Source organism: Oryctolagus cuniculus, chromosome 19, assembly GCF_051225735.1.
Source record: "Oryctolagus cuniculus isolate XC-2025 breed Fujian yellow rabbit chromosome 19, ASM5122573v1, whole genome shotgun sequence".
In the NCBI taxonomy this organism is placed as follows: Eukaryota; Metazoa; Chordata; class Mammalia; order Lagomorpha; family Leporidae; genus Oryctolagus; species Oryctolagus cuniculus.
This window is the reverse complement of record NC_142885.1, coordinates 54,258,023-54,283,844: the sequence shown is the minus strand read 5'-3', so window position 1 is coordinate 54,283,844 and position 25,822 is coordinate 54,258,023. Positions and strand designations below refer to the sequence as shown.

At 44.3% G+C, this 25,822-nt stretch overlaps 1 protein-coding gene and 1 long non-coding RNA gene across 7 annotated transcripts in view; one reads left to right on the top strand and one right to left on the bottom strand.

Moving 5' to 3' along the window:
- Nucleotides 1-9,163, bottom strand: part of LOC138847038 (uncharacterized) — a 52,779-nt gene extending 43,616 nt beyond the window's left edge. For all 3 annotated transcript variants that reach the window (XR_011384656.2, XR_016226118.1, XR_011384654.2), the window contains exon 1: nucleotides 8,964-9,163. This is a non-coding gene — a long non-coding RNA (uncharacterized LOC138847038). The remainder of the gene's footprint in view (nucleotides 1-8,963) is intronic.
- Nucleotides 9,164-9,199: 36 nt separating this feature from the next.
- The window catches only part of METTL9 (methyltransferase 9, His-X-His N1(pi)-histidine), a 56,190-nt gene continuing 39,567 nt past the window's right edge, over nucleotides 9,200-25,822 (top strand). For 2 of the 4 annotated variants that reach the window (XM_002711822.6, XM_008257874.5), the window contains exon 1: nucleotides 9,973-10,275. In XM_002711822.6, the coding sequence (XP_002711868.1) occupies nucleotides 10,111-10,275 (165 nt within the window). In that variant the 5' untranslated portion in view covers nucleotides 9,973-10,110. Of the gene's footprint in view, nucleotides 9,340-9,972; nucleotides 10,276-25,822 lie in introns of those variants that run through there. The other 2 variants (XM_089321494.1, XM_089321493.1) reach the window with 2 other exon arrangements.

The following is a 25,822-nucleotide window of genomic DNA, read 5'->3' as shown; positions in this document are numbered from 1 at the left end:
ACTTAGTGCGCACTCTCATCCTTGTAAGTGTGTGTGTATGTGATGAATGTGTGGCAGTAAGAAAGCCAAGAGTTTGATTTCAGGTCATAAGAAGCTGACAATTTGTTAAGAACATAATTCTTAAACAAAAGACCATCTTGGAGCATGTGTTTGGCCTAGGGGTTAATATGCCACTTGAGACCTACACGCCATATCAGAATACCTGGGTTCAAATCCTGGCTCTGCTCCGGATTCCAGCTTTCTGCTAATATACACCCTGGGAGAAAACAAATGATGGCTCAAGTAGTTTTGTCCCTGACACATACTTGGGAGACCTGGACTGAGTTTTGAACTCCTGACTTCAGCCTGGCCCAGGTCCCGAGGTTGCCAGCATTTGAGGAGTGAATCAGTGCATAGGAGATCTCTATTTCTCTGCCTCTCTCCACCTTCCAAATAAGTAAGAAAGAAAAGATCATCTCTATGTAAAAACTTTGTAACAGGAATTACTGTTTGCGGTGAAATATTTCCTGTTTTAAGGGGAGTTAAGGAAGTCTGAAACTGTAAGATTTGTTTCTAAAGCATGTGGGGAAACACAGAGAATTAAGTCACTTCTCTTGAGTATTGTGTAAATACAGGTATATTTACATTAGAATTTGGAAAAATCTACAGAATTCATAATTAACTAAGGAAAGTAAATGGGTAAAGGTCTATGCCTTTATGCATGGCTTGTCCTTAATAATTAGCAGTTTTACAGACAGGACACTTGGGATTATGTGATTTTTCCAAGGTCACATGGTAACTTTAAGGGACACTAGAATTTAAATCTCCTGCCTTCTGTTGTAACTCTTCCGTCTGCTGATTCACTACCCAAATGGCTGCCATGGCCTGAGCAGGGCAGGCCAAAGCCAGCAGCCAAGTACTCCATCCTTCCACATTAATGGCAGGAACCCAAGTACCTGGGCCATGATCTACTTGCCTCTCAAGTGCATTAGCAGGAAGTTGGATGGAAAACTCAGAGTAGCCAGGACTCGAAGTAGGCATTCCCCTATGGGATGCAAGTGTCCCAAGTGCTGGTTTAAGGCCCACCGCTACTGCCCATTTTTAGTTTTATAATTTTATTTTTTGTTGTTGAGCTGTTTGAGTTCAACTATATGCAAGCAGCATATAGTTAAATCATATTTTTTTCTAAAAATCCATTTGATAACTCTGTATCCTTTTATTGGATAATTTAATCCATTTAATTTAAAGTAATTATTGATATGTAAGATCTTGCTACTGCTATTTTGATGTCCATTTTCTAGTTTTATTGTAGTTTCCATCTTTCTCTCTCTCTTACAAACATCCTTCATAGTGAAGTGATTTTCTCTAGTAGAATTTTGATTCCTTGCTTATTATTGTTAGTAAGTTTGTTAAAGAGTTTTGTTTTGTGGTTACTATGAGGCTTACAAAAAAAATCTTTTGGTTATAACAAGCTATCTTGAAATGATAGCAACTTAACATTGAAAGATAGGAAAAGAAACAAAAAAAGGAAGAGAGAAGAAATACTAATAAAGGACTCTGTACTTGCACTGCATTCTTCCCACATTTTGAATTTTTGATGTTCCACATTACTTCTTTCCATATTGCTTGTTTCCTAATATTTTAGTGGAGTTATTATTTTTAATCATTTTAATCTTCATACTAAAGATACATTTACCCATTGTTTACAATATTAGAGCATTCTGCATACTTTAAGCAGTAAGTTTTCTACCTTCTGGTATTTTCTTATTACCTTCTCTTTGTTTCAGTTTGAAAATCTTCGTATAGCATTTCTTCTAAGACAAGTCTGATGGTGATACATTCTCTCAGTTTTTATTTGTCTGGGAACATCTTTATCTCTGTCATATCTGGAGGCTAGCTTTGCTGGGGACAGTATCCTTGGCTAGCAGTTTTTTCCTACAGTACTGAGAAAGTCTCACCCCACTCCCTCCTGGCCTGTAAGACTTCTGTTGAGAAATTTGTGGTCAGATGAATTGAGACACTTTTATGTGTTATTTTATGTGTTTCTTTTCTCTTGCACCTTTGAGAATCCTCTGCCTTTAATTTTGGAGTACTTGATTATAACGTGTCTTGGGGTAGATTTGGTTGGGTTGAATCTAACTGATGACCTTTATAGGCAATAAGACCTTCCTGTATGCAATAAGACCCAAGTTTTTCCTGTTTTATATTCGTATATGAGGGTAATTTTAAAAAGTCCATGGAAAAATGGAATTTAAAAATGTTTATTTGGTCTAACAAATTTTGAAATCCATGTATAGTTTTTCATAATGTGGATTTTCCCTGGTGTAACAAGCTATACTTTGTTGAGATTCCTCAGCCAAGTTGGATTTCCTGTGTCCCCAGGGTGGGCGTGGGAGGCAGAAGCTGGCTATAGGGGAAAATTCTTTGTGGTAGAGGAAGCTACTAGCCTCTAATGCCTGTCCCTGTCACATCTCAACTTTTCCAAAGACTTGAGCATAGAAAGCTAACGAACTGAGAAATAAACTTCCTATTGTAGAATAACTTAATAGCTGCATTCAATATTGACTTTGTCAATTTTAGGAAACTTTATGGAACAAAGAATGCTTGGTAAGGGGAAACCATAATGGGAAGATGAAAACGGCAGGGGGTCTCACAATGCTGTGGTTCTGGTTTTCTAATAACCAGATGCCTTTCTTCTGATTTAATGAGCTGTACACACAATAAGTTTGAAGAATATCCTAGGCTAAGTTGTAAAACAAGCTCAGATTAGCTGTGGCTGTTAAGAAAATCAATCAGTTTTCACTAGAGAAAGGAGATTGTTCTGTCTGATTTTCAGGTTGGCTGATTGCTCAAGTATCCTCTTTCATAAAAGCATTGTTCCTTATTTTCTGATCAGCTTGTGGTTGTGCAAAAATAAAATAGTGGTCTATTTTCAAGCCAACAGAGATGTGGTTGTTGTGTGAAATGTTACCCAGACTCTTTATGGATCAATTATGCTGATGGATACATAAAATTTTGGCCTACTAGAAAATGTTGAGATTTTAAGTTTTACAAACTTTCTCATTGTACAGTGCAGTTTTTTTCATGTATTCAATATAAACCCTAAGTTTGAATGCTTTATCATCATAAAATAAGAAGGCTTATAGTTTCCATAAAGAAATCAAAACATAGTGCTATAAAGTTACATGGTGAATGGGGTGAAGAGGAAGCAACCATTCAAGAGATCTGGGAAAGCAGCAGCAGATGGTCCAAGTCTTTGGGCCCCTGCACCCATATGGGAGACCCAGAAGAAGCTCCTAGCTCCTGGCTTTGGATCGGCCCAGTTCCAGCCATTATGGCCATTTGGGGAATGAACCAGTAGATGGAAGATCTCTCTCTCTCTCTCTGTAACCCTGCCTTTCAAATACATAAATGAATCTTTAAAAAAAGAGAAATGTCTTTGTCTAAAAAAAGTATATTTAACACAAGATGAAAGCTCTTTGGACCTTTGAATGTGCCTCAGAAATAGAATGAAAACAACAGTCTTCTCTCTTATCAGAGCTGACTCAGAGACCTACTCCTAGAAAGACCTCAGTTGGCATACAAATTCAAAAACACAAATTCCTTTAGCTTAAACCATTTTACATGCAGATTCCTTTTAAGGATTTCAGAAGTAGTCCAATATATGCACAACCTAAGTGCAGAGGTGGCTGATTTTATAGGTAAAGAAGTGGAATCACAGGGTATTAAATTAATACATTTCTTTAAGACATTACATATGATTCTTATTTGACCTCAGTTGTACCACCACCATTTAGAGCTAATCAATTTATGATCTAGCAAGTTCAAGCCCTTAAAATCATAAGAAATGGTGCCTTTTTTTTTTCTTTTGACAGGCAGAGTGGACAGTGAGAGAGAGAGACAGAGAGAAAGGTCTTCCTTTGCCGTTGGTTCACCCTCCAATGGCCGCCGCGGCCAGCACGCTGCGGCCGGCGCACCGCGCTGATCCGATGGCAGGAGCCAGGAGCCAGGTGCTTTTCCTGGTCTCCCATGGGGTGCGGGGGCCCAAGCACCTGGGCCATCCTCCACTCCCTGGCCACAGCAGAGGGCTGGCCTGGAAGAGGGGCAACCAGGACAGAATCCGGCGCCCCGACCGGGACTAGAACCCGGTGTGCCGGCACCGCTAGGCGGAGGATTAGCCTAGTGAGCCACGGCGCCGGCCCGAAATGGTGCCTTAAAAAGGATAGTTTAGGTGGTACAAGATATATATTTAATTCCTACTTTGTATACTTGTTTGAGAAATTGGTTTGTTTGGTGGAGATCAGAATTTAGTTAAGTTTTAAGTAAAAGGACTCTCCTTTTAGGAATCTGTCTTGTATGAGACTAAGATAAAGTATGAGTAGGTGGCTACTCATCGCCGGGTGTAGCCCATCCAAGGAGAGCTAGGCTCACTTCAGCCTTACGGTTCAACAGTGACAACCAGAGCTACTAGTTGATAGCTGACTGTATATAGGGCACTGTACAGATATGATCTCATTTTGTTCTCTAGAAATCTGTGTATGTGTGTGTGTGTGTGTGTGTGTAACACTGTGATTCCTCACCTTCTGTAAGGTTCTGAGGAGCACCCATTTTTGTTCTCACAATTAGTTGGTTCACCTGTGGTCCGGAAGAACTTGGGCAACTCAGAAGCTCTCAAACTTAGCAAGGAGGTGTCAAAACGAGGAACACAAAGCCACACTTCCTCAGGCAGCTCTCCCCAAACATTCTCCCTCCTCCAGCCCGCTGTTTTGGTAAGACAGGTCTCTGAGTTCTAACAATATGTCCTGAGTCCTTCCTAGCACTCAGCAATTTGTAATTATATAGTCATTGCAAGATTATTGGCAAAGAGCAGGCTCAATGAGAGTGAAACATTATTTTGCGTTCCTTTTTTTACAAATATTTATTTTTCTAAAGATTTATTTATTTGAAAGGCAGAGTTACAAACAGGGAGAGATAGAGAGAGAGAGAGAGAGATCTTCCATCCACTGATTCACTCCCTAAATGGCTGCATTGGCTGGAGCTGGGCTGATCTGAAGCTAGGAGCCAGGAGCCTCTTCTGAGTCTCCCACGTAGAGGCAGGTAACTTGAACCAGCGGTCCTATGGGATGCTGGCATTGCAGGCAGCAGCTTTACCCGCGATACCACAACAGCGGCCTCTTATTTTGCTTTTCAATCCTGTAAGTCCAGTGCCTGATGCATTGCATGCACTTAATAAATATTAATGTTGTGGTTCATTCCTCAATTGGCTGCAATAGCCGGAGCTGGGCCAATCTGGACTTGGGTGATCTTCTACTGCTTTCCCAGGCCATAGCAGAGAGCTGGATCGGAAGTGGAGCAGCTGGGACTTGAACCAGCGCCCATATAGGATGCTGGCATTGCAGGCAGCGGCTTTACATGCTACACCACAGCGTTAGCCCCTAGGATATTCTTGACATGAGCTAAAGTTGACCCAAGATTGCTGTGAGGAAACCCTGGGAATTCAGAAGATTCCACAAGCAGGTGAAGAAATGTCATGGCTGGCAAAGAGGTGGTAAGATGAACCAGGTGGGAAGAGTTCCACGTAGAAAGGTAATTCAAAAAGTTCATGGAAAATGGAATTAAAATATAAGTTTATTTTGGTGCAAAATTTTTGAAATGCCTTTTCAAACAATTCACAGAAAATGCATGGATTTCAAATTTTTTATTTCAAAAAATTTTTAAAAAGATTTACTGTATTTCTTTGAAAGGTATACTTAGAGGAACTCCAGGTGGGTCTCCCGTGTGGGAGGCAGGGGCCCAAGCACTTGGACCATCTTCCGCTGATTTCTCAGGCAGGCAGCTGGATTGGAAGTGTAGTGGCCAGGAGTTGAACTGGCACACATATGAGATACTGGTGATGCAGGTAGCAGCTTAACTCATTACACCACTATTACACCACTATTACACTATTACACCACGCAAGTCCCAATTTCAATTTTGTGCATGGATTTCAAAAATGTTTTGCATCAAAATAAACATCTTTTAATTTTATTTTTCTGTGAACTTTCGAAGTACCCTGCTATGAGAGACTTCCTTACTTAAGACAGCCATAATGGGCTGGTGCTGCGGCATAGTAGATAAAGCCACTGCCTGCAGTGCTGGCATCCCATATGGATGCTGGTTCAAGTTCCGGCTGCTCTACTTCTGATCCAGCTCTTTGCTATGGCCTGGGAAAGCAGTGGAAGATGGCCTAACTCCTTGGGCCCCTGCACCCAAGTAGAAGACCTGGAGGAAGCTCCTGGCTTTGGATCAGCCCAGCTCTGGCTGTTGCAGCATTTGGGGAGTGAACCAGCTGATAGAAGACCTCTCTCTCTCTGCTTTTGCCTCTCTGTAACTGTGCCTTTCAAATAAACAAAATAATCTTTCTAAAAAATGCTTTCCTTTAAAAAAGAACAGTCATAGTTGACAACTAAATAACAAGCGTTTGTTGCCTAATTTTGTGATTTAGGTTTGAAAATTTTCTCATACATGCCTTTCCCCTACTCTACATCGTTACTCCCGTGGTTTGAAGTCTTATGATGGGCTCTGAGGACAGGCACATTTTAAAGATAAGCTATCACGGATTCCAAGAGAATGTTTTATGGAGAGGAGCTTTGCAGAGGCCAAAGTCACATCCTTGTTATGATAACCTTGATTGATGCTTTATGGTTTATGAAGCTTTCAGATCATCTGATGCTCACAGAAATATAATAAAGTTAACAGCTAACAATCAAAGTCTTCAGTTTATGGATTAGAAGGGAGGCTCTCCAAGGAGGTTGATTCTTACGAGTTAAAGTGAAAACAAAAGCAAATGAACATTTTTTTGAGTGCTTACTATGTGGTGAGGCATCCTCAGCACATCCCCATGAGACAGGTAACCATTATTGTTATTTCCATTTTACAGATGAGGAAACTGAGACTTGGAGAAGTAACTTGGCTCAAACTGCATAACCTAAGGAAGCACAGAGCCAGGCTTCAATCCAGTCTGTCTCTAGAGTTTCAGTGATAAACAGCTATGCTAATGAATAGCATGGGTGACCTGCCCATCAAGTTCACTGTGTTATCTGTATTTGCCACTGAAGAACTTCTGCCTCCTGGTTCAAATCTACTTCTGGTTGATTTTTTTTTAAATGTTTATAGTTTTACTTTTAGAATTTATCAGTTAGAGACCACAGCGATGTTGTTGCACATGATTGAAATTATATCACTAAGTTCAGATAAAAATCCTCTACATTTACTGATTTAAAAACATTACGGAGGGGACGATGTTGTGGCATAGCAGGAAAAGCTGCTGCCTGCGATCCTGGCATCCCATCTGGGCACTGGTTCCTGTCCTGGCTGCCCTACTTCCAATCCAGCTCCTTGCCCATGGCCTGGGAAAAGCAGCAGAAGATGGCTGGGAAGAAGCTCCTGGCTTCGGCCTGGCTCATCCTGGGCTGTTGTGGCCATTTGGGAAGTGAGCCAGCAGACAGAAGACCTCTCTTTCTCTCTCTCTCTGTAACCTTGACTTTTCAAATAAATAAATAAATAAATAAATAAAATCTTTAATATCCAAGTCTCGCTCTATGGGTTCTCGTATCATTATTTTTTTTAACTGAAAAGAGTACATGAAAATGCCATAATTTATGGCTTAAAGCCACAAGGCCTTGCCTAGAGATGCAGATAGGAAAGTGATCCAGCCAGAGTCTTAGGTCTGTGCAGAGTGAGATATCTAAGGTCCCTGAGCACAGCTCAGCACAGAGCACCATTTGTGTGTCTTTCAAGTATCACAGCATTTCAAAGCGACATTGGAAAGGATATTGGCTTATATATGGCTTTATGTGCTATCTGTGCCTCTTGCCCTCACTACTATGGATCAGTGAGGTGTTAATATACAGCGGTGACATTCTAGTAGCTGAAGGCAGGGGGCAGTTACCAAGGGCAATCTGAACTTCTGCTTAGTATATTCACCCTTGCTGTTTTCTTTCCTCCTCATTTGTAATGCAGGAAGCTCTCTGAGAAGAGACAGCAAGGCTTCTCATAGATGGATCGGAGGACCAGGAGCTGGGATGCCAGGCTCTATGACAAGGTCTGCTGCTGAATTTGCTCTGCTACCTTTAGGCAAACGATTTGATCACACTGTGCTTGTGTTTCTTCCTGGGCTTGCTAAATGTAAATAACATGCACTTGAATATCTTGTGATGATTACCGAGTATCTTAAACGTGTGGGTGGTTGTTTTTCCAGGCTAGCTGCTCAGGCAATAAAACAAAACCTGCTCCTTTGAGATCTAGGCTTCCTGGCAGTCAACCGACCCACAAGTCTTCAGACCACAGCAGCCACCTATTTGCTTCTTGCTCATCTGACACATGTGGCAGTGTCTGAGCTGCAGCTCAGCAGGCTGACTCTACAGTTGGGAAAAACCTTTGTCTACAGAAATGAAATATGCCACTTTATGCCCTCCTGTGGCTCTCACTACTCCCACCTCCCCCTTTAAAAATATGAAGGCTTTCTTCTGGGAAAGGACTGGTTTATCTGGGATACTGATCCCAAGGGGAGGACGGGGAGCACTGACATAGTACACAACCTGAGTTATCTGGACTTGGCTACTACAGTTCCTTTTCCGTGGTTCGGGCCAAAGGGTTGAACTAGATTTATAGCGGCACAGGATCTTTGGGGTTTTGGAAAAGTGGTCATGGAGTACACTGGAAACAGAGAACAAAAAAACCCTGTGCCTCCTTTGGTTATAACCTGTGTCATATCAGCAACAGGCTAACCCTGTTAAGGAAAGGTGCCACGCTGAATTTCCAGACGACAGTGTGTTTGTAAGCAATGAGTTTGTTCCTAGTCTGTGGGTCATCACCCCACCATTTCATAAATGAAAAATCTCTGTAATGTGGAATTCACCAAAAGGCTTATTTCCTTTAAAGTAAAAGGAAATGTATTTCATTATTTCTGGTGCAGGTAAGTGAAAAGCATTTGCCGGACAAACCTTGGAAGGTGCTTAATGAGGGCCTAGGAATACGAGTATGTTACTCCTTAGTTGTCGCTGGAGAAGCAGCAGCAGCAGGAAGAACTTCGGACACAGGCACACGGTGTAACCCTACAGCTTTGAAACGCTCCTAGGTCTCCTCGTGCCGTAAATGATCGAAGAAACATCCGGGGTAAAGCTGCTCCCCCAAGCGAGTAAGCTTCAGGAGCGTCGGGTCCCACTCCCATCTGCCAGTTCGAGCAAACCAAGCTTGGGGTCTTCCTTCTTGGGCAGGGTCACCAATACGGCAGAACACTCATCAACCGTGCGTAGTCACACTCCTGCCTCTTAGAAACCCGTCGCCAGTGACTCGTCAGCCGGGAGAACCGGTGGGCAGGTAGCGATGGTGGGAAGGCGAAGAGGGAGGGAGGGGTCCATAGCATCCTTTCCCCTCAATCTCGCCTCGCAGCTTCCGCTAAGCAGGGTGGGGGTCTGGCTCGTGGCCTCCAAATGCAAACCGGAGACCACGCAGCTGGGCCGGTAACAGAACTGGCAGGGGCCGTCTCTCTGGAAAAGTCTCGAAGCAGGGTCCGCAAGTTCTAGGTCATCTCCTAGGTCAATCTACGCGATCAGGTTAAAAGTCCCACCGCGGGTTGGGCTGAGAGGCCCAGAGGCAACGGCCCAGGCGAAGACAGACCAGAGGTGCTGTGGGCACCACCGTGGAAGGGCAGGAAGCAATTACCGCCTGTCCTAAATACGTGAAAAACCCTCTCCGCCATTCCCAGCGGCCGCGACCGCGCAGAGAAGCGGGAACGCGCGTCAGGAGAGTGCGCGCTCCCTTTGTCCCGCCTCCCGGCCGGCCCGCTCATTGGACGGAGCGCGCGCGCCCGGAGAAAACGCGCCGCGGCCGCTTGTACGTGCTCCGGGTGGAAACTGGGGCCGGCTGCGGCAGCGTTCCGCGGCCGGAAGGGAAGGGGAGGCGACAGGCTGTGCGCCGGCCGCTCCTCCCCGCCACCCCCTCCCCCGCCTCGGCCCTGAAGGGGCTGGATGGGCAAGTTGGACGCGATGGCTCGAGCCCGGGCGGCGGCGGTGGTGGCCGGAGGCGGCGGCGCCTCCTCCTCCTCGCCCCGGCGCCGGCGGTGATCGGCGCTAGCGGCCGCGGCTCCCGATGAGACTGTTGGCGAGCTGGCTGTGCCTGAGCCTGGCGTCCGTGTGGCTGGCGCGGAGAATGTGGACGCTGCGGAGCCCGCTCACCCGCTCCCTGTACGTGAACATGACGAGCGGCCCCAGCGGGCCGGCGGCGGCCGCGGGTGGCAGGAAGGAGAACCACCAGGTACTGGCCGAGGCCCGGGCCGGGGCCGGGGCCGGGGCGGGGGCGTGGCGGCCCGGCCTTCCCGCGCTCGGCCCCGCTATTGTGCCCGGAGCGAGGCGAGGGGCACTGTCCGACCCTCGCCCCGGCCCCTCAGAAAGTTTTCCCTGCGTCTTCGCCGTCGGGCGCGGGCTCCGCGACGCCCCTGGGCGCCCGGCCCGGCCCCGCGGCGCCTTTTGTTCCCGGGCGCGGGCGGAGGGCGGCCCTCCCTCTCCCCTCCCCCGGCCGGAGCGTGGGCGCCCCGGAGCCCCGCATTGTTCCCGGGTCGCGGGCGGTGGTGGCAGGCGCTCGGCCACCTGGTTGTCCGCTGCCCGCGGCAGCACTGGAGGAACTTCGGGACGGTGTGGGGCCAGGGCTCCCGGGGGGCCTGAGATTGAAAAAAAAAAAAAAAAAAAAAAAGACCCACAAACTCATTACCCCCGATTCCCGAGAAACAGCAGAACGAAAACCCGGTGCCTCTTTTTGTCTAGTGGAATCCTAGAACCTACAAAGGGTCCTAAAGAGATTCAGCCGAGCCTCGAGAGCCAGTTAACTCTCCCGGCTTATTCGGGTGACATTTTCCCTCAGCGCTTAAAAAAAAAAATGTGTGACAGGTCTTCTGGCTCGCGTCCTTACCCACCGTTTCCTTGTGAACGTGAGCGAGATCGCCCTTAAACTTCGATTTAGTTAGCTGACCGGAACGGTTGTGATCCTGCCGAAGATGATGCAAGGGATTTTAGAACCGAAGGGAGCAACAGGGAATCCTTGAATCGGAGTTGCAGGGTTGGATCGTGAGCGACGCGATGTCACCGGTTGGGTGACACTTAACGAAGTATGTAACAGGCCAGCCGTAGAATTAGTGTGAGGGATTTCATGTTTGACCATAATGGAGTTTGCAGCTAACCTTAAACATTCGTGCAAGGGAGTCTTCTAAGCCCTGCCAGTGTGGGCTCATAATAGCTCTAGCATTTGCAGCTATTTGAGAGCACAGTAACTAATTATTCCCCATATCATCATAATTTTTATGTATTCCTCATTTTCCTGTGTTATTTTCTTAGTATGCCAGATGTTCAGAGACTTTACACCCAGGTTGATTGCGTGTGTTTTAGGGAAGGTAAATGATTATCCAAGGAGATAAAGCAATTCACTTAGAAAAGGAACATTTAATTTTTATCTAGTAAATATTTATTGTGACCTTTTCTCTATTTTTAAAGGAATGCCAAGTTTCTATACAGTTTTTGGAAATCCCTCAGCAATTTGTTAGGCCATCACTTCTATGATATCATTAGAAATGTCCATAAATATTGTACACACTGTAATTGTAAAACCAGATTGATTGCTGTGAATTAATTACTTATATGAGTTACTTCTTGTGGAAACAATACTAAAGTTCTGTACGGTTAATTGTATACTGTTATCAGAATGTCACATATCCATATGGAACATGGATAATGGTGTACAACAATGAATTAGAAATGTCAGTTTAAACAAGCAACTGAAATAAAGTCCTGGATAGGAAAAAAAAATTGATTTCCGTCGACACGGAATTACGATTGTTGGTGTTTGTGAAAATATTTGACATGATTATTTTCTACTGCAGCAACTTGATACGTTTTCAGTGCTCATAAAAGATTTGCACTTTAACAATTGGAAACTTGTTTAAAAAGTCTGATTTTTATGTGGACATAGCCTGAGAATATCTCCCAACAGAGAATACTTTTTAGTTCTGTACCTTTTTAAAGCTGAGTTGGTCCATTTTTCGTGAAAACTAATGCAGGTTTCAGATACCTCATTGACTTTACGTGTCTCAGACACTGGCATGTGTTGGTGTGTTTTAATCAGTTGCTTTAGCAATTGGCAGATAATTCTTCAGGCTGAAGATCAATCTCGTGCTGAATATTTAGGGGGATCAACTGTTTTCCTTAGAATAATGAATCCAGATACTAATTTTGAGATGAATATACTCACATTATGAAAATAATTGTCCATGAATCAAGATTAAAATGAACAAAAGAAAAATGTGTATAGAAAAAAGTGTCATAGATAAAGTGAATGGACAGTTGGAGGCGGTCCATTCTGCTTTGTGGTGGAGTTGGTGATTTGTTATGTTATAGTCCAGGATCTTGGGTTTGTCTTATAACTTTGTTGCTTGTGAAGTAACTTTAATGGTTTTTCCCCTTTCCCATTAATTGTTTTATACAAGGTCTTCTGGTGTTCATTTGGGAGTGTGGCTCCCATAGCCAGCCACATCTGGTTCTTTTGGAGTTACATGAAAGTAGAGTTATGGATTTGATTGAACCATACTTAGCACAAGTCTTCCTTCTGGTTATTTTATTAAGGAATTATGATGGAGAAAGCTATGGTTAAAAGAGAGGTCTTGGGCAATGCTTATTTATTAAATATTGCTGCTTAGTTAGTATAGCCTGGAGAAGAAGCAAGGCTCCTCTGAGCTAAAGTGGCTCCAGAGCTATCACCACAGCACGATTTTAATGACTTGGTCCTATGTGCAAGCTTCAGAACTGGGATTGTGCTTCATTTTGGGCAAGCAAGAAGCAAGGGCTTCTTTGAGACCAGGGGCAAGTCTTGTGAAGTAAGAATAGCTTTCTGTTGGTAAATGTTTACCAAGAAAAAAGTTAAAATACAGTTTTGTAACATGAGACTTTCATATATGATATGCAAGTTTCAGTGTCCACAAATAAAGTGTGGCTGAAACAGGGCAGCCACAGAAGTTTTCCTGTCGTCTGTGAGTGCTCCTGGGCTTCAGCCGCAGAGTTGAGTAGTTGCTGCTGTGTGGCCTGCATGCCCCAAATACTTACTGTCTATCCCTTGACAGAATGAGTTTTTCTAAGAGAAACATTCCTAGTGTCTTCACCAGCAGAGAGAGAGTGTGTGTGTGTGTGTATGTGTATTAAGATTTATTTTATTTATTTGAAAGGCAGAGTTACAGAAAGGCAGAGGCAAAGAGAGAGACAGAGACACACACACAAAGAGGTCTTCTAGCCACTGGTTCACTCCTCAGATGGCCGCAACAGCTGGAGCTGGGCCAATCCAAAGCCAGGAGCCAGACTTCTTCCAGGTCTCTCATGTGGGTGCAGGGGCCCAAGGACTTGGACCACCTTCTACTGCTTTTCCAGGCCATAACAGAGAGCTGGACTGGAAGTGGAGCAGCCAGGGCTCAAACTGGTGTCCATATGGGATGCCGGCACTGCAGGTGGCAGCTTTACCTGCTACACCCAGCAATATATTCTTAATGACAGGTTGCAGAATGGGGAGGTTGACTCACTGGGGAGAAACAGAGCGGTGAGAAACTATTAGGTGTCACTTTTCAATGTTGATAGATTGAGAAGTTGAAAAGAAAATGGTAACAAAAAGCTTTAGATCTGGTCTTTTTGAAGCATTGCACCTAGTGCTTAAAGTTGATGTGAATATTATGGAGCTCTTGAAACTAGAAAGGACCTTGAAGCCCACTAACTAGGTTCTTGGTAATAACAGTCATTCAACAGCTTCTCAATTGACAGAGTGAAAAAAAGTTAGAGAACTTGTTGGAACTAGACCATGACAGTTTCTCCAGGTGTAAAGTTTTTTTTTTTTTAAACCCAGATAATATTCAATATCCGGAATTGTTAAAATGTAACAAAATTGCGAGCATATGTATATCTGTAACTTATTTTTTCCTCTTCTTATATAAGCTCAGAACTGTGCTGTGCCACAAGCAATGATGGATTCAAGAAGGATTGAAATCATTTGCTTGCTTTTTCTTTTCTTTTCCCCAAATGGGAATATACTTGGACACAGTTGCAGCCAAAGTCAAATGTGCTGAAGGACTGATCCAGTTTCCTGTTTCTTTACCCCTCATTTACCTTGTGGAGGCTGAGCAAGTCAGGCCTGAGTTAACAATGCTTCAGGGCTGTCAGCCAGCTGGCCAGGCGGACCCTGACGGATTGCTGTCCTCTCAACTGCTTTCCAGGTCCGGAGGCCCCTGCACCGAATACTGAAGAGACTTTGGAAAGGGTTTCTTTCCTTCGTTATAACCTGTATTGAAACCCTGAACAAGTGTTTGACAAAACACTATCCCCTTTGAAGGTTCTGTGGAAGACCCTGTTGTTTAGATCCTTGAAGCTTTGTTAACAATCTTAGGGTGGTGAAATACAAACAATGAGTGAGAATTTGAAGGGAGGGTTGCCAGTCATTTATTAAAGCTGAAACAACTCAGTCTATATAAATGCGCTGCCTGTTGCTTTACACATTAATGGCTCAAGGAGATTATCAGGTTGGTTTGTATATTTACTTCTCTGCTTCTCTGTGTTTCGATATAAGAAGATGTCAGTGGCGAAATGCCTGGCCTGTTTTGGTTAACACTGCAGAATCTGAGAATGTGGTTTTTAGATCATAAGCTGTCAAGATCAGCCTGCTTGGTCTGACCGTTCTGTGTAGCAGAAAAGAGTGTGTTCATGGATCCCAAGCTGTGGAGCCTTTGGGGTGTTTTTGGTGGCCTTGAGTTCCTCGGGTCTTTGGTTGCCTGTTTCTTTTGAGAATGGCAGGTTGCCCAGACCTACAGTGTGGTTTTTCAGCATTCCCTTGAACCGCACTTCTCCTCCAGCCTCTTTTCTGTCCTGTTGGATGAGAAAGGGAAAGGACATGAACAGTTACCATGCTTCTATTGTGTGACAGGCACTCTAAATCTATTATGCCCTTTAATCCACCCAGCTGAGGTAGGCAGTGCCATCTCCACTTTCCAGAATGAAGGTTAAGGCTTAGAGAGATGAGGCTTGCTCAGGAGCACAGAGATACAGGCCGTGGAGTTGGGGTTTGAACCCAGCTTTGTCTGGTTTCAAGGCCTGGGATTTTCCCACTGCTTGGTGATGTTCTTGCTAGTAAACCTTGTGTTTGAGGGTAGGTGAAAATAGGCTCACCTTTTATTTTATTTTATTTTTTATTTATTTTCTTTTTTAGATTTTATTTATCTATTTGAGAGGTAGAGTTATAGACAGAGAGAGGGAGAGACAGAGAGGTCTTCCAATCACTAGTTCACTCCCCAAATGTTCCCCAGATAGGCTGGAACTGGGCCTATCTGAAGCCAGGTGCTGGGAGCTTCTTCCAGGTTTCCTACATGTGTGCAGGGGCCCAAGCACTTGGACCATCCTCTATTGTGTTCCCAGGCCATAGTAGACAACTGCGTTGGAAGTTGAGCGGCCCAGACATAAACTGGGGCCCATATGTGGTGCTGGTGCTACAGGTGGAAGCTTAACCTACTAGTCACAGTGCTGGGCCCTAGGCTTACCTTTTTTTTTTTTTTTTTTTAAGATTTATTATATATTTGAAAGTCAGAGTTACGCAGAGAGAGAGAGGTCTTCCATCCGCTGGTTCACTCCCCAGTTAGCCACAACGGCCAGAGTTGTGCTGGTCTGAAGCCAGGAGCAGGAGCTTCTTCCTGGTCTCCAATGTGGGTGCAGGGGCCCAAGGACTTGGGCCATCTTCTACTGCTTTCCCAGGCCAGAGCAGAGAGCTGGATCGGAAGTGGAGCAGTGGGGACTTGAACCAGAGCCCATATGGGATGTCAGCACTGCAGTCGGCGGCTTTACCCGCTACGCCACAGCGCCAGCCTAGGCTCGCCGCCTTTTTTAATTTTATTTATTTATTTTTTTAAGATTTATTTTATTTATTTGAAAGACAGAGTTACAGAGAGAGGTAGAGATAGAGAGAGTGAGCGATCTTCCATCTGCTGGTTCACTCCCAGATGGCCACAATGGCCAGAGCTGTGCCGATCTGAAGCCAGAAGCCAGGAACTTCTTCTGGGTCTCCCACGTGGGTGCAGGGCCCAAGGACTTTGGCCATCTTCTACTGCTTTCCCAGGCCATAGCAGAGAGCTGGTTCGGAAGAGGAGCAGCCGGGACTAGAACTGGTGTCCATTTGGTATGCTGGCGCTTAAGGCCAGGGCTTTAACCCGCTGCACCACAGTGCCGGCCCCTAGGGTCACTTTCTTAATGGGGGGCTGCCCCCACTCTCCTGGGCCTCTGTGTGAGCATTGAAGTTAGGTGTTTATGCAAAACACTAGTTGAAGATTTTGCAGTTTTTGAGTTAGATGAGGATGAGACAATTGTTTGAAGTTCTGGCTTTTATCTAGTTTGTGCCTGCTTTTTGTAAAGCTTAATGTTTAAAACAAACACCTGTCGATGGTGTCTTTTTTGTTTGACACCAACCAGTTATCAGTTTCCATTACCAATTGAGTGTCCAACAGTGCAACCCTATTCTGACCCTAAATAGCCGGAATTACTTAGGGTCAGACTCTCTTAAGGGGTCAGTCCCACAAGCCTGTCCTCTAAGCCAGCTGTAAGTCCTTAGTTCTCAGGCTACTGGTGCTTCTGTCCATCTTGGTTATAAATTAGGGGGTTCCTCACCCTCTCCTTCAGGTTTGATAATTTGTTTTTACTGGTTTATTATAAAGGATACAGCCCAGAACAGCTAACTGGAAGAAATGTGTAAGGAAGGTATGGTAGGGTAGAGAATGGCATAGAACTTCCATGTCTCTGTGGTAAACCACTCTTCCAGCATATCAAATAATTAATATGTTTAATTAATCAATTAATGTTAAGCAACCCAGGAGCGCCTAGAACCCAGCAGTTTGGAACCTTTTTTCGAATAGGTCTCATCATAGAAACATGCTTGATTAATTCAGCTCCTTTCCCATACTTGGAGATTAAGGAGTAGGGTGGACAGCCTCTATCCCCCTAATCCTGCTTTGGTCCTCATCCTCAAGCTGTCTAGATTACTCTCCTACTCAAAAAACATCTTGTTAGCATACCAAATGGCATACTCTGGAGATTCCCAAAGGCTTTAGGAGCTCTGTAACAGGAACTTGAAACAAAGATGAAATATTTATTTTTTATCATTTTGTCTTAAAATCAAGAAATTGATCCTTTTTATTTTATGTATATATTAAAGATTTATTTATTTGAAAGTCAGAATTACACAGAGAGGCGCAGAGAGAGAGAGAGAGAGGGAGAGGTCTTCCATCCACTGATTCATTCCCCAACTGGCTGCAATGGCTGGAGCTGCGCCGATCTGAAGCCGGGAGCCAAGAGCTTCCTGTGGGTCTCCCACGTGGGTTCAGGGGCCCGAGGACTTGGGCAGTCTTCTGCTGCTTTCCCAGGCCATAGCAGAGAGCTGGATCAGAAGTGGACCAGCCGGCACTTGAACCGGTACCCATATGAGATGCTGGCACTGCAGGTGGTGGCTTTACCTTCCACGCCACAGCGCTGGCCCCAATCCTTTTTTTTTTTTTTTTTTTTTTTTTTTTTGGACAGGCAGAGTGGACAGTGAGAGAGAGAGAGAGAGAGAGAGAGAGAAAGGTCTTCCTTTTCCTTTTTGCCGTTGGTTCACCCTCCAATGGCTGCCGCGGCCGCACCGAGCTGATCCGATGGCAGAAGCCAGGTGCTTCTCCTGGTCTCCCATGGGGTGCAGGGCCCAAGCACTTGGGCCATCCTCCACTGCACTCCCGGGCCACAGCAGAGAGCTGGCCTGGAAGAGGGGCAACCGGGACAGAATCCGGCGCCCCAACTGGGACTAGAACCTGGTGTGCCGGCGCCGCAAGGCGGAGGATTAGCCTAGTGAGCCGCGGCGCCGGCCCCCAATCCTTTTTGTTTTTCAAAAGTCAGAGTTATCCTATCTGTGGGTTCACTCCTCAAGAATCAACAGTGACTGAACTGAGTCAGGATAAAGCAGGAGAGCTGGGAACTCAGTCCACGTTGCCCATGTGAGTGGCAGAAACCCTATTACTTGAGCTACCATCACTGCCTTCCAGATTCTGCATGTTTTAACAGGAAGTTGAAGTCAGGAGCCAAAGCTGGGAATCGAGCCCAGGTACTCCAGTATTGAACTAGGGCATCTTAACCAGAGTCTTGACCTCTAGGCTAAATGTACACTGCAGTAAACTGGTTTTCTTTTTTTTTTATTTTTTTTTATTTTTTTTTTTTATTTTTTGACAGGCAGAGTGGACAGTGAGAGAGAGAGACAGAGAGAAAGGTCTTCCTTTTGCCGTTGGTTCACCCTCCAATGGCCGCCGCGGCCGGCGCGCTGCTGCCGGCGCACCGCGCTGATCCGATGGCAGGAGCCAGGAGCCAGGTGCTTTTCCTGGTCTCCCATGGGGTGCAGGGCCCAAGCACTTGGGCCATCCTCCACTGCACTCCCTGGCCACAGCAGAGAGCTGGCCTGGAAGAGGGGCAACCGGGACAGAATCCGGCTCCCCGACCGGGACTAGAACCCGGTGTGCCGGCGCCGCTAGGCGGAGGATTAGCCTAGTGAGCTGCGGCGCCGGCCTAAACTGGTTTTCTATAACTTCCTAATCCTACTGGAGTACTCAAATCCTTTGTATGGTGGGGGGAAAAAGACTATTCTATCTTATATACATGTTTGACTAGTTGAGAGTCTCCAAAAAATAATTTCAGAAAGATTTTTTATGTATTCCTCAGTCTGATAAGCAAATATTATTTTATAGGAAAATTGCATTGTTTAAAAGATTTTTATTTATTTATTTGATTGGTAGAGTTACAGACAGTGAGAAGGAGAGACAGAAAGGTCTTCCATCCATTGGTTCACTCCCCAGATGGCCACAATGGCCGGAGCTGTGCCGATCCAAAGCCAGGAGCCAGGTGCTTCTTCCTGGTCTCCCATACACTTGGGCCATCTTCTGCTTTCCCAGGCCATAGCAGAGAGCTGGGTTGGAAGAGAGGCAGCTGGGACTAGAGCTGGTGCCCAAATGGGGTGCCGGCGCCGCAGGCGGAGGATTAACCTACTGCGCCACGGAGCTAGTCCCAAATTGTATTCTTTGAAGGAGTAATTCATCAGTATAGGTTATATAATATTAGATGATGTTCATGTTCTTAATGAAGAAAATTTTAGACTACATGATCCTATTAGTTTACTTTTCGTAACTTAAAAATACCTAAGAAGAGCTTCTTTGGGAACACAAGGTCATTTCAGCTTAAAATTTGGAAATTACAGTTCAGGATCAATCCATAGTCTGGTGTCTGTGAAGCTAGTTGTGGCAGGTGGAGAGAGACAATCACAGGGTGAGCCAGAGGGAGGGAGAGGGGGAGAGGGGAAGGGAGAGGGAGAGGGAAATGAGAGAGAACCTCAGCCAAACATGAACATCAAGCAAAAACTCTCATGAGAACTCAAGGGCATGCTCCCAGTGACCTAACGATCTTTGGCCCCACCTCCTTTCTGCCACAGTTAGATCAAATCTGCACCCTTGATCTATCTACCATTAGCATAAAGACATCAGAGATTAAATTTAAGCATCTGTGTGAGTTTTGGGGCTGCAAGTCCTGCTGGACCCGTAACACCTAATATTTCATTACTTTGATGAGCTAATACTTTCAAGCACACATTTGGAAATACTGTTGTCCCCGTGTTTGGCTATATATTATTTGACTAATTATTAATTAGTCTTGCAGTCTTGTTGCAAGGACTGAATATTGCTATTTCATTTCTACAAGTTATGTTTAGTTGTCACATCCTGTTTCATTCGTTGCATCAATAAATAACTGCATGGAATAATTCTGGTTTGATTAGAGTTTATTATTCAAAAGATTTCCTTGGTTGTTTAGTGGGACAAAATATGAGTGAGCTTTGAATGTAGATGCTAATAGGATGTGTTTGCAGACACTGGTCTCCAGCTGAGGAGTCCAGCCCCACAGTAGAGCTGGCAATAATCCTTCCAGTGTGGAAACAAGCTTAGTACTTTGTTCTTGCCTGTGCACCTCTGTAGTCTTCAAGAGCACACATTCAAAGAACGCATCTGCTTGAAAGTGAACAAGAGCCTGTGACAGGAGAGAAAACCCCAGGGACTGCCATACGGACTGCAGGGGTTCCTACACTAATTTTCTCTTTAGTTGGCTGACGGACAAGATGACTGCTCATTTAAGGCTTTGAAGGTCCTGGCTGAGATCTTAGTCCCATTTCTTGCTTCTCTTGATTTCTTGTTAATTTTCTCCTCTGGAATGTAAGTTCCCTGAGGCTACTGAGTTTAGCTTTTAATTTTATCAGCTGAAGTCCCTAGAACACAAGATGGGATAGTTAGGAAGCACTACTGCATAGTCTCAACAACGACATTTTCTGGGTAAATCCATGTAGGTGCTCTTAAACAGTGGCAATTTTGCCCCCTTCAGGGGACATTTGGGAATACCTGGGACATTTTGGGCTGTTAGTTGGGGTAGTGCTCCTGGCATTTGATGGATAAAGGCTAGAGATGTGGGCAAACATCCTATAACGCGTAGGACAGCCCCTAATGCCAATAGTACCAAGGTTGAGAAATGCTAGCCTATAGAAATTTAGTTGCTATCTGGGTTTGATTATCTTTTTTTGCTAGGCATATCCAGTCCAGTTTAATTGGCAGATAGTCCTGTGTTCTGTTTTTTCCTTTCCTTTATTTTTTTTCAAATATTTATTTACTTATTTTTGAAGGTCAAAGTTACAGAGAGAATATATCTTCCATCTGCTGGCTCACTGCCCAAATGGCTGCAATGAGTAGGGCTGGGCCAGGCCAAAGCCAGAAGCCAGGAGCTTCTTCCAGTCTCCCACATGGGTAGCAGGGGCCCAAGGAATTGGGCCATCCTCTGCTGCTTTCCCAAGCTCATTAGCAGGGGGCTGGTTCAGAAGTGGAGCAGCTGGGACAGGAACCAGCACCCATGTGGGATGCCAGTCAGCATTGCTGCTGGTGGCTTCATTCACTATGCCACAATGCTGGCCTCCTGTGTTCTTTTCTCAGGCAAACAGACTAGGTAGGTAAGTGATGAGAAACTTTTCTGCAAGAAACTCATAAACAACATGTGCCGGGAACAGGAGCCTGAAGGAGCTGGAGCTGCTTGGGGACCCAGGCTTCCCGCTTGTTCAGAAGTTTCGAGGCATCACATGAGACATACAGTGCTTGGGCAGATGACTGGCGCACACTAGGTGCTCAGTGTCTGCAGTTGTTGTTTGCTTGTTTTGTACAATTTTGCATGGGTGGATAGCTTTAACCAGTTTGCAGCATTGCATTTAAGCAAGGCCCTGCTGAACCCTGGAGTTTGAGAAATTGAAGAAACCCAGTGGCAGCTGTCACTGTGATTATCATCATCGTTCCTTTAGGATTTTGTTAAACTCCCGAATTCTGTCTGTTTAGACTGCATATAATTCTTAACAGTAACTTATTGGAAGAACATTTATTGTCCATCTGCATCTGTGTCCTGTATTTATGAAACTGTCATCTACCTGGGAATATAGACACCAAACATGCAATTATGTATACTTAATTCAGGACTTAAAAATGTTGCCGAGGAGACATAAGAGATGTATGAGAGGGTGGTATTTCCTGAGGAAATATTTAGGATAAAGAGCCAATAGGGTGGTGCAAAGTATAGGGGGCAGAGGAAGTACCCTGGAAGACAGCTGTGGGATAGGAGTCTTCCAGGAAAGGAAAGGACAGAGTCCTGTGATGTGGTGAGGGACCATGAGGTGAGGCTGTGGACACAGAATGGACAAATGTCGGGTTAGGCCTCGTAAGCCACATTGAAAATTTTGCATAATTGTCCTTATATCTTGAAGCACTGTAGTGACATGATTAATTACATTAAATTTTTTTTTTCATTTTTGAAGAGTTTTGTTAGGTCATTTTTGTTTTCAAACTACTTTTAATTTCTGGAAGATCAACTTGCTATCCGTATGTGTATGTTTTACAAATAACAGCTATGTTAAGATAAAATCATATACCTTAAAATTTATCCTTTTAAAAAGTACAACTCAGTGGTCTTTAGTACATTCACAAATTGTAAGTGTTGCCACTACCTAATTTTGGAATGTTCCTGTTAGCAGTCACTCCCATTGCTTCCTCCCACCAGCCCCTGGCGATCACAATCTATTTCTCTTTCTGGATTTGCCTATGCTAGACATTTCATTTAAATGAAATTATACAATATGTGTGGCCCTTTGTGATTGGCCTGTTTCACTTAACATAATGTTGTCAAGGTTCATCCATGTTGGAGCATGAACCACTACTTTGTTTCTGTGGGTGATGCCTTTCTGTTGTATGGACTTACCACATCTTGTTTATCTGTTGGTTGGTGGACATTTGAGTTGGTTCCACTTTTTGGCATTTGTGACTAATGCTCCTGTGGAGTTGATATTTGTATCATGCAAATGGTCAGGAGGGATACAGATGTCAACCTTTATCTTAGCGGAGTTTCACTTTTGTTTATTCTGTAGCACATTCTGTCCAGTGAGCAGTTTCTTTTCTGAGAGGCCTATGTGTCAGCAAAGGCTCAAGGACATGTGTTAAAGCTGATGAGTTGAGAGGTGGCATCAAAAACTTGAGTTTTCTTTTGGACACTTGAAAGCAGTATTTTCAGTTAATGGTGCCAATTCTTGCTTAGTTCTAGAAGTTAGAGTTCATTTTTGATCTAGTTGTTCATTTGCAAATGGATGCCAAAGACTTCTTAGCTCTTCTGTTTACTTGAATAACTTCTTGTCCACATTAATAGAATATACCTGATTACCTATTACCAAGGTGGTGGTTTTCATTTGGGTTAGTCATTTCAGAGAATAAAAACAAATAAAAGTCACAGTGCTTCAGTATTACAGAGTTCAGAATGTGTACCAGAAGGTCATGAGTGTAATAAAAAGTGGTTTACAACCTGCACTGCACTGGGGTGTAACTTTAGGCATAGAGGTATTATGAATTAGTAAATGATTAAGCAAGAGCCTTTTCTGACCAAGGGAAAAAGTGTAGGCAGTGAATGTAAGAAGCTTCGTAACTTCATAAAGAGTGAGAGAAGTCAGGGGATCACTGACATCAACTGTCAATTGTTAGTTAAATCAACAACAGGAGCCACTGTGCACTTGCTCCCCATGTAGGACATCTGTCCTTAATGTGTTGTACTTTGAGAATTAATGGTAAAACTAGTCTTCAAACAGTACTTTATACATTGTGTGTCTGTGTGGGTGCAAACTGTTGGAATATTTCCTTAGTGTAGAGTTGATCTTCTGTATATAAAGATAATTGAAAATGAATCTTAATGAAGAATGGGATGGGAGAGGAAGTAGGAGGTGGGATGGTTTGGAGTGGGAGAGCGGGTATGGGGGAATACCCACTATAATCTAAAAGTTGTACTTATGAAATTTATATTTATTTTTATTTTTTAAAAAAGATTTATTTTATTTATTTGACAGGCAGAGTTACAGAGAGAGGTAGAGACAGAGAGAGAGGTCTTCCATCCCTTGGCTCACTCCCCAGTTGGCTGCAACAGCCGGAATTGCACCAATCTGAAGCCTGGAGCCAGGAGCTTCTTCCGTGTCTCCCACACGGGTGCAGGGGCCCAAGGACTTGGGCCATTTTCTACTGCTTTCCAGGCCATAGCAGAGAGCTAGATCGGAAGAGGAGCAGCCAGGACTAGAATCAGTGCCCATATGGGATGCCGGCGCTCTAGGCCAGGACTTAACCCACTGAGGCACAGCGCCAGCCCCGAAATTTGTATTTATTAAATAAAAGCTTTCTGAAAAAAGAGAAGTAAAAGTAAGTTTATATAAAGTCCAAGCAATTAAAAATAGTCATTTTTATAATTAAAAATTTTTTAACAATTTATTTATTTACTTGAGAAGCAGAGTTTCAGACAGAGAGTGAGAAAGAAAGGTCTTCCATCCGCTTCCATCCCCAAATGGCTGCAATGGCTGGAACTGGGCCGATCTGATGCCAGGAGCCAGGAGCTTCTTCCGGGTCTCCCACGCAGGTGCAGGGGCCCAAGCGCTTGGGCCATTTTCCACTGCTTTCCCAGGCCATCAGCAGGGAGCTGGATTGGAAATGGAACAGCCAGGACTCAAACTGGCATCCAAATGGGATGCCAGCACTGCAGGCAGATGCTTAACCTACTGTGCCACAGTGCGGCCTCAAAATATTTTTATTTACCATACTTTTTAAAAAACATTAAAGAATTTTTTTATTAACCATAATTATGCATATTTGTGAGGTACAATGTTAACATTTCAATGCATGTATATAATATATACTGATCAAAGCAGGATAATCAGTGTTTCTTTCTCTTTGATGTTACTTTATGATTGGAGCCTTGGAGCTCCACTCTTCCGTTTGCTCAGAAAATATATAGTAGGTTGTTGTGAACTTTAATCACCCTGCTGTGCTGTGTGGCCCTAGGAACTTCTTCCTTCCGTCTGTGGTTTGGTACCCATTATCCAAGCTCCTTCTATTCCCTCTCCAGTAATTACTATTCAATGTATGTTCAAATTGGCTTTTTATTTTTTTTAAGAGTTATTTATTTATTTGAAAATCAGAGTTACACAGAGAGGCAGAGAGAGAGGTCTTCCATTCGCTGGTTCACTCCCCAGTTGGTTGCAATGGCTGGAGCTGCGCCAATCTAAAGCCAGGAGCCGGGAGCTTCCTCCAGGTCTCCCACGTGGGTGCAGGGGCCCAAGGACTTAGGCCATTTTCCACTGCTTTCCCAGGCCAAAACAGAGAGCTGGATCGGAAGAGGAGCATCCGGCTCTCGAACTGATGCCCATATGGGATGCCGACACTGCAGGTGGCACCTTTTACTCACTAAACCACAGAGCTGGCCCCAAATTGGCTTTTTTTAAAGCTTCTACATATGCAGGAGAATATGTGGCACTTGTCTTTCTGTATCTGGTTTATTTCACGTAACAACGTCCTTCAGTTCCATCCATTTTATTGCAGATGACAGGATTTCACTTTTCAAAAAAAAATGACGGAATAATATTCCATTTTGTGGAATATTATTACACACCACATTTTCTTTACCCATTTATTTGTTGATGGACTCCTTGGTTGATTCCCTTTATTGGCTATTGTGAATAGTGCTATAATACACATGGTGATGCAGGTATCTGTTTGATACAATGATTTCATTGCTTTTGGGTATATACCCAGTAGTGGGATTGCTGTATCATATGGCAGTTCTATTTCTAGTGTGTTAAGGACTCTCTATACTGTTTTCCATAGTGGCTGTACTGATTTACATACCTCAGCCCACCGTGTATGAGTTTCCCTTTCTCCATCAGCATTGTCATTTTATATCTTTTTGATAATAGCCATTTTAACTCATTAGCTAGTGATATTGAGTATGTTTTCCATATGTTTGTTGGATTTATTTATTTATTTGAAAGTCAGAGTTACACAGAGAAAGGAGAGGCAGAGAGAGAGGGAGAGAGAGAGAGAGAGAGGTCTTCCATCTGATGGTTTACTACCCAGTTGGCTGCAATGGCCGGAGCTGCGCTGATCCAAAGCCAGGAGCCAGGAGCTTCTTCCTGGTGCAGGGGCCCAAGCACTTGGGCCATCTTCTACTGCTTTCCCAGGCCATAGCAGAGAGCCGGATCAGAGGTGGAGCAGCTGAGTTTCGAACCGATGTCCATATGGGATGCTGGCGCTTCAGGCCAGGGTGTTAACCCGCTGTGCCACAGCACCGGTCCCTGTTTGTATTTATTTGAGATATGTCTCCTCAGATCTTTTGCCTCTTTCACGACTGGGTTG